Raw genomic sequence first — 20900 nt, forward strand, 5'->3', positions numbered from 1 at the left:
AATAACCTTCCCTGAGGAGGATCCCTCAGGGATATGTCTGGTTACAAGAATATATTGTCTAACTAAGAGCTTGAGGCTCCTTGTTCTAGCTCTGCTCAGGCTTGCTTGCAGTGTTCTTCGTCTAAGTGTGGCACGGTCGATTGCTTGGGCTTGTTCTCTCCTCCGATGTTTCGATGTCTTGGTCGTGTCTCTGATTCAATCTATCTTCTCCTTCTTGATCTTTCTGTATGCCCATCCTTTTATGCACTCGCCGGCCACGACATACCCCGAACGGGAAAGAAGGGGCACAAGTTCCAAGACGTCACGACTGAGAAAGGCGTCATCATTCCCTCTGGGCGAAGTGATAGGGGCGGTGGAAAAAATGCGGCGCGCGTCCGATCACCCGTCACTGTGGACGCCCTGGCGACGGGCGCCGTTGAGAGGGCCCACCAGGCAGCCACAGAGGCACCCGACGCACCCACCCTGTCTTGTTCCTCTGCCACGGCAGGGTGGCAGGCGGAACGCCTTGATCCTGGCAACGTTATCCCGAGATACACCGGATGATACGGGACGGGACCCGTGCAATTAATGGCCCCACGCCTTTCTGCCAAAGCACGGCAGGGACTGACACTGCGGCGGGAGCAGTTGGGGATGTCAGGATGTCAGGCCGCGCACGCCCATTAAATGCGGCATCGGACCTCTGACTGGTTGACACCTATCGGCGGGCCCCTCGGGGGCCTTTCTGGGTCGTCGAGGCACCGAGTGCTCGGGGGTACTGTTCACCTCTCCGAGCACTCTCTCCCGAGCACTCTTGCTCGAACCTTCGGGGAACCGAGTGCTTGGGGGCTGCCACGAGCAACCCCGAGCACTCTCTCTCGAGCACTTTTGTACTGACCCTCGGGGAACCGAGCGCTCGGGGGCTGCCGCACGCAGCCCCCCGAGCGCTCTCTCCCGGAACTTAGCTCTTCTGATCATCGGGGGACTAGGGTGCTTGGGGGCGACCGGGCACCTCCCCAAGCACTTTCTTCCCAGTACTTGGACTCTGCGGGTCATCGGGGAACTGGGGTGCTCGGGGACCAGAGGTTGTGGCCCCGAGCACCTTCTCCGAGAACTTAGATTTTCCTCATCCCGCCGGAGGGACCTCGCGGGATGGTGACACGTGGCGGACGGCTGGCCTGGCCTCGGGACTCGGGGACCTCCGGTTCCTGATACACCGACAGCAACTATAAAAATAATCTTGCAACCGCAAAATCTTATTATTTTTTTATGGCCGTGGACCTCCAACTGTACAAACTACACTGATTTTATGGTTACAAAAAGCTTTTACGGTCACGGTTGTCAATTTTTATGGTCTTGGAATGAGTTTTACGATTATCAATTTTTACAGTCTCAGAATGGGATTTTTATGGTTATGAGATGAATTTTATGATCGTGGGCTGATTTGATAGGGTTTGGTTGGTCAGCGTGTTGAATATTATTTAACACATTGTGTATTAAATAGTGCCACCGTGTATAATAATACTGAAAGCAACTACTATGTAGATGATCCATCTATGATCAGGGATCAATGACAAAGATAACTCCAGCTCAGGGAAGCACTCTTGCAGTGGAGCACAATATAATCATGAAGCATAAGACATCATTCCGGGATTTATCCCTTAATAGAAGTGAACGACTGTAACCACATGTATCACTAAATGACGATTGCTCTTATCTAAAATTCATATAAGGTGGCACTACATGGAGCCTCTCTACCCCTATCCCTAAAGGAACTTACTCACTCATCGCAATAATCTAGAGGAATCAATCTTACTACAATCTCCCTTCTTAGCCCACAGTTGCGGTGATATGCTTGAGAAATTGCTTTATGGAAGAAGTACACATATCCTAAGAAATTGCTAATTGTAGTAAGATTTTTCTACGCCTAAGAAATTGCTTCCAACTAACTTCGTACTTAATTCTATAAGTAAACAAGTGCTTCAAAAAAATCATCACAAAGATAAACAGAGGCTTGTCTGAATATTTCTCGCACTCCATCACATAATATCATACGATTAGCAATGTAAGTTTTGTATTTTTTGAGTCATTGGATTGATCCAAAACTAAAAAAAAACTAGAGATTCATTCTCACCTAATTAAGTTAAAATAAATAAATTAAATACTCAAAATTTCTCATTAAATATCCACTTACAACCCTACATACAATAATTGATTTATGCATAGATGCTTCCTTACACGTGAAGAGTTGTTGAGAGACGAGTAAAGCTAGAGGAGGCCATCTATCGATGATGGGAGGAAATAGGTTCGTGCTTTCTTGTGTTTTGAGTTGGGATTTTAGTTCATATTCTCGCTCTCTCCACCTGTGAAGGCCGGGATCTTGGCCCATCCAAATAAGTCATATGTGCTGTTTTTTTTTTAATGAAATATCTAGACATTTTTTTAAATGGAAGGATCAGATTCAAGCTAATGTATATGCCATCTCTGCAGTAGAAAGTCCTAACGCAGAGGATTCATATTTCGGACAGGATAACACCGAAACAGCTAATTCAAGTCTCCGAGTTTCCAGTTCCAAGAGAGAGAGAAAAAAAAAGATTTGGCGCCAACTATAGTCTCCGAATTTCCATTCCGGCGAACCGCGAAATTTTACTTTCACCGACAGCTTGTCTGTCGGAGCTAGTAAATTACCACAACACCCTCCCGCGTCTTGTCGTGCATAATTGCCGCTGTGTCTCTCCGTGCACTTTCCCCAACAACCCCCTTGAAGAAGAAGAAAAAAACAGAGAGAAAAGGCAAAACCCTAACCCATCGGTTCGCTCCTCGTGGCGCCGGCGGCGGCAATGGCGGCTGCGGCGGCGGACGAGGAGGGGATCCTGGAGGTCCGGTGCGCGGGGTGCGGCGAGACGCTGGAGGTGGAGCGCGGGCTGACGGAGTTCGCATGCCCCGGCTGCGCCACGCCGCAGGCGCTCCCGCCGGAGCTCATGCCGCCGCCGCCGCCGCCCCCGCGCCCGCGCCGCGCGCTGCCTCTCGGGGCGGGGCCTGGGGCCGCGCCATGGCGTGTCCCGTGCGGGGGATGCGGCGCCGTTCTGGCCGTGCCGCGGGGTCTCCGGCGCTTCCTCGCGTGCCCGCTCTGCGGTGCCGAGGTCACCATCGACGGCGGCGGTCGCCTTGCTTCCCACATCGGCGTCCATGTCGTTTCGCCGCCGGGAGCTGTCGCGCTCGCTGCCACGTCCTCGCAGCTGCCGGAGGTGCGTAGCTCGAGCTGCATTGTGCGTTTCAGTTATGGGGGTTACTGGCTTGAATTGAACTAATGCAATTATAGTCTTACAATCTAAAAACTTTGTCTAGGCAACTGTAATTTTTCTCCTGATAGCAGCAAAATTTGACATTGACATACCTCGCAAAATTGATGCCTGCATATTTTCTTGAGATGTTTGATGTCTGCATTGGACAACCGTTGCCATTAGATAGCTTGAATGGGAATACATGGGCTAATCCTTTGTCACACCCGGTTTTAAAACCAAATCAAATGTAAACTAGATATATGACACGATCAAGTTACATACATGTAATGACGTCATAAGTGAGTAGCAGATACAATATCCATTATTACAACATATTTTATCATATTAATAATCTAAAGGTTTAAGAGAAGATTACAAAGCAGCGGAAATAAACTTAGCACGACGCCCAACTCCACAGGCAATCAACCAAAAAGTCGTCTACCTAGAACTCAGTTCCATCTTCTGCAAAGTCCTTGTAATCTTCACCCTCTGAGCAGCAACAATATTATGAGTAGAGAGAGCAAGCGTGAGTATATAGAATACTCAGTAAGTGTGAGAAAATTATGACATGTGGGCCAAAAGTTAAGATAGGCTTAACTCGAAGGTTTATTTGCATAAATACTATTTTAGTAGTAAAACAGTTATAAAAACAACATATTTCTATGTGAATGATTCTTTAAGACATGAGCTAAGGTTCCAACCACCTTGCTCTACAACCGAGACAACAACCACCTCTAAACAAAGCTAACTAGAATTACAGTTTCCACCACTGTGATCCATTAGATCCAACCCGAAAACCCGAGAATCACCCAACTAATCATGTGAGGAGTCCATGCCACTCATGATCGTGAGCACGGCTGATATATCAGTTTTCACTCTGCAGAGGTCGTACACTTTACCCACAAGACGTGTCCTCCTTTTTGCCCGTATCGAAAAAACACTTACACACTTTCAAGGTGTGCAGCTAGGATTCCACTGCAAAGCCTTTCCAACGCCTCTCTCAGCACGTGTTGACCCGCTGAGGTTTCACCGTCGTACATAAGTGGAGTATTGCGTCTTATGGTTTCAGGAAGTACACCCTTCCATCCCTGTACCACCAAGTGATCTTCACAATGCTGAGAGAAAAGTGAATTACTGAGTTAGGCCCGTCCCATACCAGACTTGTGGTTGTACTATTTTCATGGGTGGTCGCTCCACGAACAGGTCCTTAATATGGTCTGGGCAAGACTGTCATCAACCCAACAACAAGGTAATAACCAATTATCCGAAAGCCAACAATTCTGCTTAGAACACATCCACAGGCCAACCAACATACCAACTTGCCCAGACCCTACTATCTTAGACTAAGCACATTTACCAAAGTTCATCATTATGAACATAATTTGTCTATGCCACCCATGAGCCAACACAACTAAGCACATTCTACCCATAACACGAAAACCAATCTACGGCTACGAGGAAGATTGAGGAAAACTAGTAAACCCTAACAATGAGATAATACATATTTGACAAGCATGCAATTTATAGAACAAATATTTTCCAAAAGTAGGTGCAATATGTTCAAGGACACTTGCCTTCTCCGATGAGTTGCTCGAAATCTCCGAAATCTTGATCCTGGATGTTCTCGAATGCCTCCAAAACAAATTCTTCTACAAGTGAGCAAACAAGCACCACTAAGAACAGACATTAAGCAAAGTAAACACATAAAACAAACACTAGAACAAACTAGAGCACGATTTCAGGAAGATTTGTGCCCAAGAACTGCCCAAATCAGAGCAACAAAGCGAAAACTATGGCTAAACGAATTTCTAAGTGACTAAAAACGACAAAAACTATTTTCTGGAATTAAACCTAATTTTTAAAAGGCCTAAAATGTTTATTTAAATTTTTCTAGGATTATTTTATAGCATAAAACTGATTGAAACAATTTTATGAAATTTATTTTCATTTTTCTAGAAATAAAACAAATTAAAAACATTTATTTTATCAAAGAATTCATTTTTAAACATTATCAGAATTAATATATATTTTCTAAACTATTTTCCAAAACAAAAACATTTATTCTATCCTTAAAAAAGTATTTTTTTAGAAATAAAACAGAATTGAAAACCTATTAAAAACATATTAAAACAATTATATAAAGCATTTTCTATTTCTGGGATTTTTAATAAAGAAAACCTATTTTCGGAATATTCAAATTATCAGGAATTATTTTTCTAAGGGAAAATCGAGTTTATTGCGCAATCGCTGACGTCATCGCTGATCGGGCTGCTGACTCGGCTCAGAAGTGTTGATCGGACTCGTCATGTCGGACACAAGTGCACACATGGCTACTGACTAGGCTATGCTGACTCGGCGTGAATTGCTGGTTGCATATATATGTTTAGGTGGAGTAAAAATTATTGGATGAGTACATAATCATAGAGTTTTCAGAACATCAGAATCATAGAGTTCTCCTTGAACCTTCTTCCTTTTCCCTAATCCTATATAGTGGTGGATCCAGGACAAAAATGATCAAGTGTTCCACTTGTTAGGCTAGAGGGTGTCCTATGGATCTGGTACATGTGATGGATCACTGAAAAATGAAAATTATTTGGTATCCTGTGCACCCCCAACCTTGAATGTGGCTCTGCCCCTGACCCTATATCCTCCAATGCATTGGTATTGATTGTTTGCATGGAAGTTGCTTCTTTCCCTTGTAATAGTTTTTTTAATCATATCACCGTATTTATATTATTACATTCCGTAGAGTCTTTTAGGACATCTCAATAAGTAGGATGTTCTATTTTTGTTACATCTATGTATATGTACAAGTGTGTGCTGTCTAGTACATTCTTTCCTTTACCACTTGCATTGTTGTGGATCATGTGCAGGAAGAGCCCATAAGCCGAGCAATTCGTCTAGAACAAGTGCAAGTAGGTAGATACAATAAGCCAATTCATTTAGAGCAGACAGGAGGCCCTTTTCCTGCTCGTTCATTTAGAGAGGAGTCAATCAGTTCACTCAGATCAAACACAAGGACTGCTGTTCATGTGGATTGGGCAAAAGGTGCACCTGTCAACCAATCAGTTCATAGAGAGGAGCCACGCATTAAGTTACTCAATGTAACTGTTGACAGGTATGATTTTAGGAAGAAATCTAGACCATTAGCTGGCCCCGGATTCGTTTGTGTAGACAAGGTAAGAGTGGAGCATCCTAGTAATGTTAGCCATGCACCACGAGCACAAGGGCCTTCCAATCATTCAGTGCATACAGAGGAGGCGCATGGTGAGAATGAAAGTGGCACCATTGGAAGAATTGGAATCCGAAAGGCTAGCCATGCTGCTATTTCTAATATTGCGGAGCAGAAAACATTAGAGCCTAAAAGTCAAAGTGCTTGTGCAGAACATATGGAAGTCGATTCGTGTGGTAACTCAACTAGATGGAATCAGAAGAGGAAAAGGAGCAGCAGAACTACTGCTGGGGGTCATGAAGGCGAAAAAGGGAGCTTGTGTTCTTCAAATAAAGAGATTCATCTTACATGTAGTAAGAATACTCAGCCAGAAGGTATCAGCAACAGGAATCCTATCCAGGAGCCAGGTCCTTCTCCAAATGAAAATCAATTTGATGCTATTGACAGAATCATCACTAGTTTGTGCCCCAGTGCATTGCCTCAGAAGCAGGTGTCGCAAGCAAGATCAAATGACTTGGACAACATTGATGCAACCTTGCCACCTGTCTCCATAAATCATGATACATCTCAAGGTGACTGCTTCCCACATGGCTACAGACAATACCAAGCGGTGGCTACAGGTTCCCTTTTCAACCAGGGCTTCAGTTCAGCACAGGAACATGAAATACCTCAAGAAAGTTCAAATGGCATAGACTCTCACGAGAAAAGTAGCCCACAAGTGAGGCCTAATTCATCCCTTGGTATTCTGCACAAGCAACATATCCAGGAGTACCCCAGCCATGACAGTCAGTCAGAGCAGGCGCAAGTTGGGACTCACCACAACAAGATTGTGAAGCATTACAAGAATACAGCAAATGGCTCCATGTATTCATTAAATGAGGGGGATTATATTGGGGAGCAGCCCCACAATGGTGCGGACCAGCAAGTGACCCTTGTTACTGCCAGTAGTAACCCTACTACTTCACCACCACTGCTGACTGCCACTCCCTTGCTCATTACAACTCCATCTTCTGTCGTCACAAGTTTGTATCCACCTCAACTCTCTTGATATTTCTCTAACATTGTTTTGTTTTCTAGGATAACCTAGCACTGTTTTATCTTTTGGTTTCGCTCGTGCAGGACCACTAGTTCAGCAACCACCACAGTATTACCAATCATCAGACACCCTCCACTCTCAGGTACATCCCTCTCCATTGCTTTTCACTTTTAAGTATCGATCACCGAATTCAATGGCAATTTCCTTAGTGGGAATGTCTCACTAATACCAATGAAATGTCTATTTGAAACAAAGTATATGCAAACATTCTTCATTTTAAGTAAATGTACTTGAGCACGTGCAGGGTGCACAGGCTGTTGGCATAGGATCTATAGACAGATCATCGAAAAAGCGCAGGGGGCGGGGCCCTACGAAACTCATCGAACCACGTAGAGAAGCTGACAGGCCTGTGCTGACTCCAAATAATGCAGAGTAATTCTTGTCATTTATATGCATATCACCAGATGCTGGGGGCGACTTGTACTTTATAATCGACATGTACTTGACATATTGACTTGTCCTACTAGCAGCACCTGGGATGTCAATCCTCCTTGTCCCAAGGTGGCCTCCACCATCTCTGCACTTCTCAAGCAGTGGCACCCAGGGTCAGCCTATGTGCCGGCTAATCAACACACAAATGAAGTGCACCAGGAACAACTGATTCTCCACTGGCACCAATATCATTCAGATACAAGGGCTATCATCATGGATGAATTCCTCGTAATATTGATAATTCAAGAATGTGTTTCAAAATTCGTAAGGTGTGATTGAACACCATTCTATTTTATTACTGCAGCAACGCTACAAATGGGCCCCTGGGCAAGAAGAATTGTGCCTGAAGCTATTTGACCGCAAAGTAGTCAGACAATTCACTGGACTCCTCTGTGATGAGAAGCGAAGGGCTAGAGTGGAGTTGGCTGCATCAAGGAAAGCTAAGGAAGCTTTGGATGCTGCCAGGTCCAAACAAACAAATTTGGATGTTGAAGATGCTGGAGAAGAGATGAAGCAACGGCGTAGAGATCCAGCTGCGGTGGGGCATGAGTATGATAACCCATTGCAGTGGAAACCTTTCCCCCCTGAATGGATGCAACCAAAGTGGTGGGAAATGCTATGTGAGCACTGGGCTTCAGAAGAAGTCCTGCAAGTCTCTGCCCAGAAGAGGAAAAACCGATATACAGGAGGCTCTGCCCAGCACACGGCAGGCTCACGGAGCATAGCTATGCACCGAAAACTTATGGTAAGACTGACATTATTGCCTGATTCAAACTCTTAGTCATGGACTTATGATTCATATTGAATTAAAATAGATCATAGAAAATGGTGGAAAGCCAGTATCGGATATCGAAGTATTCAATAAGACTCACAAACGTGATGGTGGTAAGGGGGAGTTTGTTACCGAGAAAGCTAAGAAAACTGTGGTGCGTACTCGATCACATGCATCATATCAGTTAATAATTACATTGCCATGTTGTCAACTGTCTTAGAAATTAGTTTGATCTATTTCCTGGGGTCATCTGTGTTTGCATACAACGATATTTTTCAGGAGAGCGTTAAGCGTCGTTTGGAGGCAGGTGATACTGAACTAGATCCACATCTTGTATGGGCACAGGAGGTAGGGGGGCGGAATCGAGGTAGGTACTATGGGCTCCATGGTATCATTGACAAAGCCCGAATTGATGCCATGGCAAAATCCGCCCCAGGTTGTTTAGATAAAGAGACACAGAAAGAGATGTTCACGCAAGACCAGGTGCAGGAGATGATTAGTCATGCGATGCAACAATTAAATGAAACTTGGGAGAAGAGGTTTCAGTCCTTGGAGCAAAGGATGCATGGCATGGTGTCATTAGAAGCTCCTCAGGTGCACACCTGAAGTCCAAATTAATTTCTTATCCAAATGAAGATTGCGATTTTCATACTGGTATGCTTATCTGCAGCATGGTCCATGGCGCTGTGCTGCCAGACCAGTGGCTGAGGAGGGCCAGGCGTCACACCAGGTAAATGGCAATTTGGCTATGCACTCAGCTCCATTAGGTTGTATTGTCGATTTTCTATATAGACAAGTCATCAGTACAACATCCTTGTGCTAAAGAACACTTTTGCTATACATGTGGAACCAATGTTCTGCACATCATCTTCCTATTGATTCTACGCTCTGGTTATCTGCACTCATGCGCTGTACCCCGAGACGAATGCTGAAAACACAGTTGGCTAAATTAATCTTTTCTCTCTGATCCATTGCTGATGCACATTGCACCTCACGAGTCTATGCATCTTTTTCAATTGGTGAAACCATAAAACTGATGTAATTCACATGCTATGCTTTACAGGATGCCTCAGATTCTTCACATGAAGGGATACATCAATCTGCAACAGATGACGATGAGGACTAACTAGGAGCATTTGAGCCTGCTTCTCTGTATTTCTTTTTAAAAAACCTAGTAAGATAATTGGAAGGTTCCTCTTTTGATAACAAGGTTTTGCTCTGCAATCATGTAAAAATAAATGATTATGATGAACTTTGTCTGGTACTGCATGCTCTCACTCTAGTCACGAGGATATAAATTACCAAAGCTAGCATTGTTTGTTTATGTGAACTCTTTGCATTTGATACTTTCAGTGTGAACAGAAGATGTCGATTTATGATCTGCGAAGAATCTAACATGTGAACCATTGGGTCTCATGGTTCTCTACCAGTAGTTTCGAGGAATTATATCGAGTATTTGTTCTTGACAATGAGTCTAGAAATAACAGGATTATCTTCGTGGATTAAAGATTGAACATGAAGTGACATCCTGTGTGGATGATTATGTTTGTGTATTCATTCGATTACAAGTAATGTAGCTAATATATTACAAGAAGTAGATCAAGTTTAGTCTAACTTAAGACTAAAGTCGTCGAGTTTCTCCTACGCTAAGATCCTGATGTCTGCCTCTAATAGGTGAAAGAAAAGAGAGTCCTTTAGGGGTCTAGATCCTCTCCTTATATAAGGGTGATGTATCCTATCCAGCTGTAGTTGATAGGGAGTCATTTCCCTTATAATCCAAGTAGATAGTCTGCAATGGATATTAATCTTCTCGAGTTGGGTAAGAATCAAGGTCTTCCTAATATACATCTTCTAGATTCCGGACGTATCAGGTACTGTAGATTTGATTCCATAATATCCGAAGTTGTTAAGTATACTCACGGTATACTCCGTCCGTATATGGTATATTTCTTATACGTATATACCATATAGTTAAATATTCAACAAATTATCATTTGCAATTCTGAATTCGGATTATTTTCTCTGCCCCCACAAACCTCATCCAATTAACACGATTGATGATCACTGTACAGGTAATGCCATCCGGAGTCTTTGGAGAACTTGTTGAGATGAGCTTTATCCAGAACCGACGACATCGTCTAGGGACAATCCTGTTACTTGGGTCCATCGTCTAGGGACAATTATGTTACTTGGGTCCGATGGTACTGCTTTTGTATCACAAAATCCTGAACTGAATCACTGATCAAGCCAGCCACAATAGCATTCAGTAATCACTAGTGAGTATTGTCGCGCACAACAGAGAGAGATAATGGCAAAGAGGCATGTATTGGTTATAAACAACAAACTTCCAGTCCGTTTGAAAAAACCTAAACACAACATATATTTATTCTATTTACACCCTTTACAAAGAAAATTCCTGGAGGAAAAATAACAAATTGATCTTGTTACAATCAGTACAACACATCTGTTTATATCTCACAGAATGGTACCAAAAAAAAAAAGACAAGTTTCTCTGCCGTCTATTTACACTGATGCACAAGAAACCGCTCTCGGCTTTTTACAGATTTTAACTTACACAGAGGACCTAATTATGCAGATATATTGTTACTTGTTTGACCATTGGAATTCAACTTACAGGCTCCTATTAAGACCACTTTTGTTCTCAGGTAAGTCTAGTCGGAGCAGCTAAAGTCAGCTAAGTTCCTGTTTGTTTCAGCTTGCCGATTATATATTGTGATTATAATCTGCAAGCTAAAATAAATAGATAAATTGTGCAATCTAGTCTTTATATTGTAACAATCCAGCAATTTATCTTTCACCAACTTATACAGATTATGTAACGCAGCTTCTTACAATTCATGTTCCCGATTCAAAATCCAATTCTCGTCATCATCTTCCTCCGGATCTCCCTCCCTTCTCTCTCATTCCCGATTCAAATCCAATTCTCGTCAATACTTGGTAATCGACGCCCGTATTGAAGACCCAATCAAACCAGATCAATTTCGCAAAGGAAACGGTGCAGGAAGATGGAAATCGGGGCCCTAATTTCCGCCATCGCATTAAGAATCGGCTGGCCGAATCGATTCCCCCTCCTCCATCTATAAAACCCAAATCCCACCCTCGATCGAGCTCCTCTTCGCATTATCGCACCCACAACCTAGCATCTTGTTGCCTGAGCGCCACCATTCCAACTCTAGTCGCCGCCGAAGTTCGCCATTGGAGCTCACCGTCGCCGCACTTCCCCGAGTTGTCCCGATGCCATTTGAGCTGTCAATTGAGACCGAATGCTCCATACTGTGCTCCTCCGCCGTTCAAAGTCATCTTTTGAGCACCACAGCAACAACCCGAGCTTCCTTCGGCCATCCTCCATCGTCACAGAGCTGTCACCGTCCTCCCCGACATCATGCGACCCTTCAAACGAGATAGTAGATGACATCTGGTTACGTTCCGCCATTCTCCATCATCTCCCAAGCACTGCAGTGGCATCTCCACTCTTCTCTGACCGTCCTCCGTCGTCTCGAGCTAACCGTCATGGCTAATCTCACCAGAGCCGAGGTAGCCCCCTCCCCCACCGTCCGATCTTAGAGATGCGGTGTAGATTAGAAGCTCTAGAAATCGGTTTGGCCAGTAGATCTAGACCGTTAGATCGATTTTGAACGCACACCATTTTATTAGGTTTTGTCCACGTCAGCTACGCCTGGTTAGCAGCCACGCCTGCGCATTTGTCCGACGTGGCGACCCCAGTCAGCAACCCAAGCTCAGTTAGCGTCTGCATAGGCTTGATGATGTCAGCGATAGCGCAATAAATAAGATTTTCCTTTAGATAATAATTCGATTAAATCTGATAATTCCGAAAAACAGATTTTATATTTAGAAAAAATTCCGTAAATTAGTAAATGATTTAGATAAATGTCTTAAAATCTTTTCAGCTCTATTTTTAATTCTGTGATTAGTTATTAGTGTTAAAATAACGTTAGATAAATGTTTTAATGCGGACAGTAGTTTCAGAAAACCTAGTATAATTCTAATAATGTTTTAAATATGTTTTGGTAAAATAAATATTTTAAATATGTTTTTATGTATATAAAATTAGTTTTAATTTCTAAAAATGAAAGATGAATTAAGAGAAACGGAAAGAAAGGAATTCGAACCAAATAAATTCTATAAAATTGTTATAATTAGTTTTATGTTTAAAACTAATTCTAAAAATTGGAAATAAATGTTTTAGGATTTTTTAAAAATTCAAATAAATTAGGTTTAATCCTAAAAAAATAATTTTATCTTTTTAGCCATTTAAAATTCGTTTAGCCGTAGTTCTCATGTTATGACTCTAATTTGGATGATTGTTGTATCCAAATCTTCTTAAAATCATGTTCTAGCTAGTTTTAGCGTTTGTTTGATTTGTTAGCTTTGTTGGATACTTGTTCTTAGTGTTTTCTTTGTTCATGTCTACAGGAGTTTGTCTCGGAGATGTTCAAGAACGTTCAAGATTAGGACTTTGGTGATTTCGAGCAACACTTCGGAGAAGACAAGTGTCCTTTAATATGGTGCACCTATTTTTGGAACGTATTTGTTTTATAAAATACATGCTTGTCAAATATGTGAACTATGAGTAGGGTTTACTAGATTTCCCTGATCTTCTTTATAGCCTTAGTGTTATTTTTATGTTATTGATAGAAAATGCTTAGTTGTGCCTACTCATGGGTAGTATAGGTTTGATAAATTGATTAATGATATATGGATCATGATGTTAACCTTGGTAAAAAATACTTAGACACATGGAAAGTTGGGTCTATGCAAGTTTAACATGTTGGTTGGCCTGTGGATGTTTTTCAGGCAAAATTGTGGACTTTAACAGATATTTTATGACTACCATGTGTTGAATTGTGGTGGTCTTGCTCAGACCATGTTAAGGACCGGTTTCATGGAGCGACCACATATGAAAATAGTATAACCACAAGCCTGCTATGGGACAGGCATAGCCTAGTAATTCGTTATCCTCTCAACATCGTGAAGATCATTTGGTGGTACGGGGATGTGAAAGGATCGAATAGCCCAAGAGGGGGGGGGGTGAATTGGGATATTAATTTTTTTTTAATTAACTACTGCTTGACCAAATAAAACTTATAAGAAATGCAAGTAAGGAATTTTAACTAGCACAAGATAGCTAACCACGCAAGAATTAACTAAGAAAGACAATTCCTAAGAAGAACTTGCAATAATAACAAAGCTCAAAATAAGATGCAAGAAAGTAAAGAGTTGGAGAAGACAACACCGATTTTTTTTTTCCGAGGTTTCGAGAAGTTGGCACTTCCCCCTAGTCCTCGTTGGAGCATCCACCAAGGATGTCGCTCCCCCTTGAGTCACCAAGGCTCAAGTGCTCCCTCTTGATTACCCCTTCTCCATCTCCGGATTGGCGGGTATCAAACCAAGTACATCCTCTTTTTCCGGGGCTCCCACAATTGCTCCAAGAGCTCACCGAGAAATCCTCCGATCACCAAGACCGTCTAGGTGTTGCGAACCACCAAGAGTAACAAGCCTCAAGCTTCACTTGACAAAGACCAAGCCTAGACAACAGCTAGATGCACACTTGTTACTCTCCAAGCACTCAAAGAAGTCCTTAATCCTCAACTAAGAACTTAAAATGGACACAAGTGCTCCCTCTCTTGCCTCTAAATGACACACCAAGTGTATGAGCTGCTACAGGGTCGCAAGAGCAACTGTTGAAACCAACTGAGTGGGTATTTATAGCCTAGAGATCAAAAATTAGCCGTTGGCTAACCACTCTCATTTTACTGTAATCACCGGATAATCCGCTGGCTATATCCTTAAGATCACCGGATAGTCCGGTGGGTTCAAACCCAGAGCCAGCTGTCACTAGCCGTTGCACGGCAACATTTGTCCGGTAATAAACTCCGGTGAACAACAGTCAACACCGGATAATCCGGTGAGTACAACTCACCCGACCCTTCGAATTTCAGAACCTTCTGCAAGAAATACTCCGGTGATATTTTTGCTACCACCGGATAATCCGGTGAGTTCAATTTGTCTGAGTTTCTTCACAACATTTCTCCGGTGGTCTGGCAGCTAAGTCACCGGATAATCCTGTGAACGTAATTTTCCACTGTGGCCCGAAGCAATGCTCTCTGCAAGAAATAGTCCGGTGTTCATATTATGCATTCACCGGATAATCCGGTGGGTACAAAATTGTTTTTCTCCGAAAATTTTCTCTGCTGGAAAAGCTCCGGTGGTCACCGGACTTTCAGCACCGGATATTCCGGTGTAACACTTCTGAAATTTTTCATATAATTCGGATGCCTCAATTAGTGTTTATCCGGTGAGTATTAGACATCCATCAGAGGATAATCCGGTGAATAAATGTTTTGTGAACTTGTCCAATTCAATTCTCTTTGAGCTCTAATTCCTTGACAGCTTCACCATGGACTTGTATGCTCTACCTAGTGCTAGAATTTAACAAGTGTGCATCATCTACGTCTAGACTCACTAAGTCAAGCTACTACTTTTAGCCCCCCTTTATAGTACGGTCAAAAGACAAAAAGAAAAAGGAGACCTATACTACTCTAAGTATCCTTCATCTCCTTTGTGATACTTAGAACTAGAAGATCCTTAGTCTTAAAGCATATGTCCTTTGATTGTCCATATAAGCACTTTAGGGACCAAGATTAACCAAATGTCATTGTATACTGAATTTTTGATTCCCTTCAAAACAAATTGTTAGTCACAGTAATATGGTTGTCATTAATCACCGAAACACTTACCACTTACCTAGGGGCCTAGATGCTACAATCTCCCCCTTTTTGGTGATTGATGACAACACAAATAACAATAGAGATATGAATTTGAAAAGCAACCTATCATACTAGGCAAAAGAATGTATAAAGCAATAAAAGCGAGATAAAGCCTAGCGCTACAAAACTATCATGCTAGAATAGGTAGGAATTATGCGAGCATGAAAATAAACACAATGTGATGACAGGCGAAACACATCCATATACAGAGCCAGATAGCCTGTCATAACATCAAAATCAATCCATAAGATCATTTCAAAACTAGCTACCCAAAAATCTAACCTCCCCCTGAATCAAAATCTCACTAGACCCACCAGCTACTTTCTCTACCAACTCCCCCTATTACTAGACTCTCCCCCTTTGGCATCTAAGCACCAAAAAGAGAAAAACTAGGACATGACTAAGCAGCCGGAGCTGGAGAAGATGGAGGACCCGATGCTGTCGAAGAAGGTGCCACGACGAACTGAGAACCGTCGGCCTCGGAGTCGGAGCTAGACGAACTGTGACCCGCAGCTGCTGTCGCCTCAACGATCTGATCCTGCACTGACTGAAGAGTAGCATCTGGAGCGTCAAGTGCTGGCTCAGCGACTGAAGAAGGCACAACTGACAGCTGAGGGACATGAGGAGAGATGACTGGCTGCTGCTGCTCGGGGACTGTCGGCTGTGTAGTGTCCTCGAAGCTCAGAGGGCCAGTGGGTATAGGAGAAGACAACGATGGTAACACTAGCCTCTGAGACATCCCAGCAGGCAGAGAGTACACTCCGGAGGCTAAGAGAGCTGACAGAGGGAAATCGGACCCTGGAGTACGCAAGAGTGCACTGACACTGCCTGGGAGATGACTCGGGGCAGGAGCTGAAGCAGGTGCTGGAGCTGGCAACTGAAGGCCCTGTGCCTGGAAAAGAACGGAGAACAATCTGGCGTTGTTCTCACGGTCTGCCTGAAGTGCTGCAAACATGGCCTGCTGCTGCTGCTGTAGTGACTGCATCAGTGCAAACTGCTGCTCCTCTCGGCGGCGAGCATCCTCTGCCTGAGCTGCCTGCTGCTGCTGCATCTGCCGAAGGATAAGAGTGATCTCCGAAGGCACTGCAGCAGAGGGCTCGGTGGTAGCTGTCTCAGTATCTGAGGAAGGAACTGATGTCTGAGGCGCACCCTGAGTAGAACCACCAGCCTCAGCATCATGACGTCTCGGGAGTGGTGGAATGAACTCGATATCCTCCGAGTCACTATCGTCGTCATCCAAGTCTATGAAGGCATGAGGTAGCTCTGCCTCGGCCTCTGCAAGGGCCTGGTCCTCAGCGGCAACTCTGTCTCGCTCCTCTGCTGGGATTTGCCGCTGAGCCTGCGCCATAGCACGCTGTCCACGACGTCTGTCCGTCGGAGCGCTAGGAATATAGTCCGGGAATCGCTTCGGGGATCGCTGGTAGACGCCAAGATGCTCTGGATAATGAATCGAGCGAGCCAACAAATATGAGATGAAATGCGCGAATGGCTGCTGTCTGCCCAGACCCTCTGCTATGTTATCCTCAATCTCACACAAGATGAGATCTAAAATGTCGAACTGCTGATGAGTGAGGATGGATAAGAGCAACCACTGCTGGATACTGGTAATAGCCTCTGCGTTCCCGATCCTAGGCAACAGGCTGCGTCTGAGTGCAAAGTGAACTGCCCTCGCCTCTGGAGTCAGCATCTCTGGCAGTCTCAGTGAACCTGGAGGAAAAGGCGACCTGAACAACAGACGGATCTCGTCATCCGTCGGGAAAACGCCACCGGTCAGAGGACGACCAGGAGGATGAGCGTTCGGATGAACGACCTCATGCAAGAATCTGGTACTCTCCTGAAGCCTCAGAGCCTCGAGCATATCTGCCCGGTACAATTTGTAGACCTCTCCCTGAAACATGAACTGAATGAACGACCTGTCGGGAGCGATCCATACTGTCGCATAGAATACTCTGACCCAATCCCCAACATATCTGTCCACCTGAGTAAGGAGAGCGGTGAGACCGGGGAATGCATCAAAGTGTCGTCTCACATCTGCTCCCCCTGCAGCTGACTGCAAGTACTCCCATCTCAGCGTCCTGTGCTGACTTAACTGAACGCTCTTCCTGCCAAATGAGCGATAGAAGCTCTCCTGTACCACTGTCCAGAAACGGGGATCAATCCCCTCCTCTCTGACCTCAGGGAACCACTCCTCGACTGGTACGAATCTCAGCCTCTTGATCCTCGGACCCTTGCAGGACGTGAGATCAAGCAAACGGACCTCTCCCTGAGCTGGAGGCTGCTGCTCAGACTGCTCGGACTGCTGCTGCTGTTCAGACTGCTCGGACTGCTCGGACTGCTGCTGCTGTGTCTCTACTGCCTCTAGCTCCTGGCGAACCCTCTTCCGGCCCCCTGACCGGCTGGAAGGCGTCGAACCTGACCTCCCGGAAGCACGAGTACGGGTGGAACGACGTGTAGGAGGGGTGGTCTCATCTCTGATCACAAAACCCTCCTACCTGTTGTAGGCATCAACAGCAGCAAGCGCTCTGTCCCATTCCTTCTGAGTCTTTGACTTCTTCTGCTTCGGCTGCTCAATTGCCTTGCCCTTGCCCTTGTCACTGCGATTACGACCCATCTGACAGATGCAACGTGAAATAGAGATGAGTGATCATATTGGGTTTAAGATTTCGAATGAAATTAACCCTAAACGGAACCCTAAGCATGGATGGATATGAATTGAGACAATCATGCTATGGATATAGGCAAGAGACAATAGATATTGATCAATTGCATAGAGGAAGACTTGAATTTGGGCAATTTAATCAAAATAGGCATGAATTTGAAGCAAATGTGAACGATTTTGCTTGAATTTGAGTGAAATGAGCGATATATGGTACAAACAGATGAACATGCCCTAGTAGGTGATAAAAAGGTGGAGATGAAGCTAATTTCTTGATTTGATCACAGCAAGAGGCAAGATTTGACACAATTCATCTAATTTGACATGAATTTGAGGCAAATTTGTATTAAAGTCAACGGATTTAACAAGGAAGACGCATAATTGATGATCATGCTCTCAATTTATGTCAATTGAAACTGAATGATCACAAATTTGAGAGAAATTGACTCAAATTTACATGAATTTGAATGGAATTTGCATGGATTGTCTTGAATAATCACGAATTTGGCCAAATTATGCGCAATTTTGACTATCATGTACTCAATTCATGTCTAAAAGATGGAATAGCAACAAATTGGATCAAATTTGCTTTGATTTTTGAAGAAATTTCATGAATTTTGGCACACAATTGTATGAATTTGATCTAGGGCTTCATCAATTTGAGTACACCGGCCACAAATGTGCTCACCACGATGAAGGAGAGAGAGAGGAGGCGGTGGTGATGCCGGAGATGATAGCCGGCGGCGCAAGAGGAGCGGCGGCGGTGAGGAGGGCACGGCGGAGGCAGCTCTGCGCGCGGGATCTCAGGGCAGCGACGGGCGGAGAGCCGGCGGTGGCGAACTGGTGGCGCCGGTGGACGGCGCAACTCCGGCGGCGGCGCTACGGAACTGGGAGGCGGCGAGTTGGCGAGGTGGCGCGACAACGTACGAGCGGCGGCGAAAAAATGAGAGAGCCGGCCGACCGGGAAGACATATATGACAGGTGGGTCCCGCAGTTTTTGAAAGCACCGGATAATCCGGTGGAGGCAACAGAGAGCACCGGATAGACCACCGGACTATTTTTTGCAGAACCAACTTTCAGGGACCGAAAACTCTGTTCACAGGATGTTCCGCTGAGCTTATATTTAGCACCGGATGACATCACCGGATATTCCGCTGATCACCAGGAAAAGACAGCGGACTAATTTTTGCAGAACTAAATTTTTGAAGGCCGAAACCTATTATACTCACCGGACTTTCCGCTGATCACAACATAACATCACCGGACTTATGTTAAGATTTTGAAGTTCACTGAACTGATGAGCACCGGAATGTCCGCTGATAACTAACTGATCACCGGACCATTGTCATGGTTGAACTGATCTGAGACAGAGATCACAGGATATTCCTCTGGTAAAATGAAAGGAGCGCCGGACTATCTGGTGATATGAGAAAAACCAGGCTGAACTAATTTCTCTCACTGAGTCCAAGTTTCAAATAACCACTCAACATAAACACATATTTGGACCAGTTTGAGTGAATCCCTTACCCTCTCAAACTCTCATTTACAAATATTTGCCAAAAAGGCTCTAACATATATAATTTTTGAAATAATCAAATAAGAGCCAAAGAAGATGGTAGAAAACACCAAGGAAATATTTGAGCCATATTTCCTATGAACTTAAAGATGAAGGCTTTAAATTCGCTAGGTCATGACTCAATAGGCATTAAGCACTTATATCTTTCTAATCACACTTTTAGAAGTGTACGTTCACATTGAGAGCGAACTATAATCTCAAAGAGTGATATTCTCCTTTGTGATCTCTCTACCACCAATGCTTAAGCAATGTAAGACATATGCATGAAAGTAGACATGAGTGCATATTATATGACATGTGAATGCGAAGCGTAAAATTTAATCTATCTTATCATATTACTTCCCTTCTCAAGCTTCTTCATGGTGAACCCAACAACATGCCTTGAGAAGAACTAGTGACCCACCATTTCAAGCAAAACCCATGTCCACCATTACCTTGAGAAGGTTAGACAAGGTCCTATTATGAATGCATCTATATGACAAGGTATCAAATGACATTAGAAGCATCGATCACATTTAGTTCATTTCGTAATCTACTAAAAGTGGCTTCATCTAGAGGTTTAGTGAAGATATCCGCCAGTTGATCTTCCGATCGAACACTACTAAGAGAGATATCATTGTTTGCCACATGGTCTCTTAGAAAGTGATGACGGATATCAATGTGCTTTGTGCGGGAGTGTTGAACGGGATTGTTAGCAATTTTTACGGCACTCTCATTATCACAAAGGAGTGGAACCTTCTCTAGACGAACACCAAAGTCTAACAAGGTTTGCTTCATATAGAGGATTTGAGCACAACATGCTCCGGCGGCAATGTATTCTGCTTCAGCTGTGGACAAGGCTACTGAATTTTGCTTCTTAGAACTCCAAGAGACTAGGGATCGCCCTAGCAAGTGGCACCCACCCGAAGTACTCTTGCGATCCACACGGCATCCGGCAAAGTCCGAATCCGAGTATCCAAGCAGTACGAAACTAGCGCCTTTTGGGTACCACAAGCCTATGCTAGGTGTATGCTTTAGGTATCTAAGGATTCTTTTTACCGCACCAAGATGAGATTCCTTAGGATTAGCTTGAAAACGAGCGCACATGCATACACTAAACATTATGTCGGGCCTAGATGCGGTAAGGC

At 44.0% G+C, this 20900-nt stretch overlaps 1 protein-coding gene across 4 annotated transcripts; it reads left to right on the forward strand.

Moving 5' to 3' along the window:
• Nucleotides 1-2726: 2726 nt before the first annotated feature.
• On the forward strand, nucleotides 2727-11043 carry LOC133895545 (uncharacterized). 4 transcript variants are annotated; one of them, XM_062335952.1, is made up of 11 exons: nucleotides 2729-3224; nucleotides 6134-7454; nucleotides 7552-7610; nucleotides 7773-7900; nucleotides 7999-8188; nucleotides 8265-8705; nucleotides 8776-8886; nucleotides 9012-9326; nucleotides 9403-9462; nucleotides 9796-9906; nucleotides 10805-11043. In XM_062335952.1, the coding sequence occupies exons 1-10, from the start codon at nucleotides 2817-2819 to the stop codon at nucleotides 9856-9858; spliced, it is 3096 nt and encodes a 1031-aa protein (XP_062191936.1). In that variant the 5' UTR covers nucleotides 2729-2816; the 3' UTR covers nucleotides 9859-9906; nucleotides 10805-11043. The 4 variants fall into 4 exon arrangements, with proteins under 4 accessions (XP_062191938.1, XP_062191936.1, XP_062191937.1 ...); XM_062335953.1 differs by lacking the exon at nucleotides 10805-11043 and having other exon boundaries at nucleotides 9012-9099; nucleotides 9169-9326; nucleotides 9796-10062; XM_062335951.1 differs by lacking the exon at nucleotides 10805-11043 and having other exon boundaries at nucleotides 9796-10062.
• The last annotated feature ends 9857 nt before the right edge of the window (nucleotides 11044-20900 follow it).

Source organism: Phragmites australis, chromosome 16 (assembly GCF_958298935.1).
Source record: "Phragmites australis chromosome 16, lpPhrAust1.1, whole genome shotgun sequence".
In the NCBI taxonomy this organism is placed as follows: Eukaryota; Viridiplantae; Streptophyta; class Magnoliopsida; order Poales; family Poaceae; genus Phragmites; species Phragmites australis.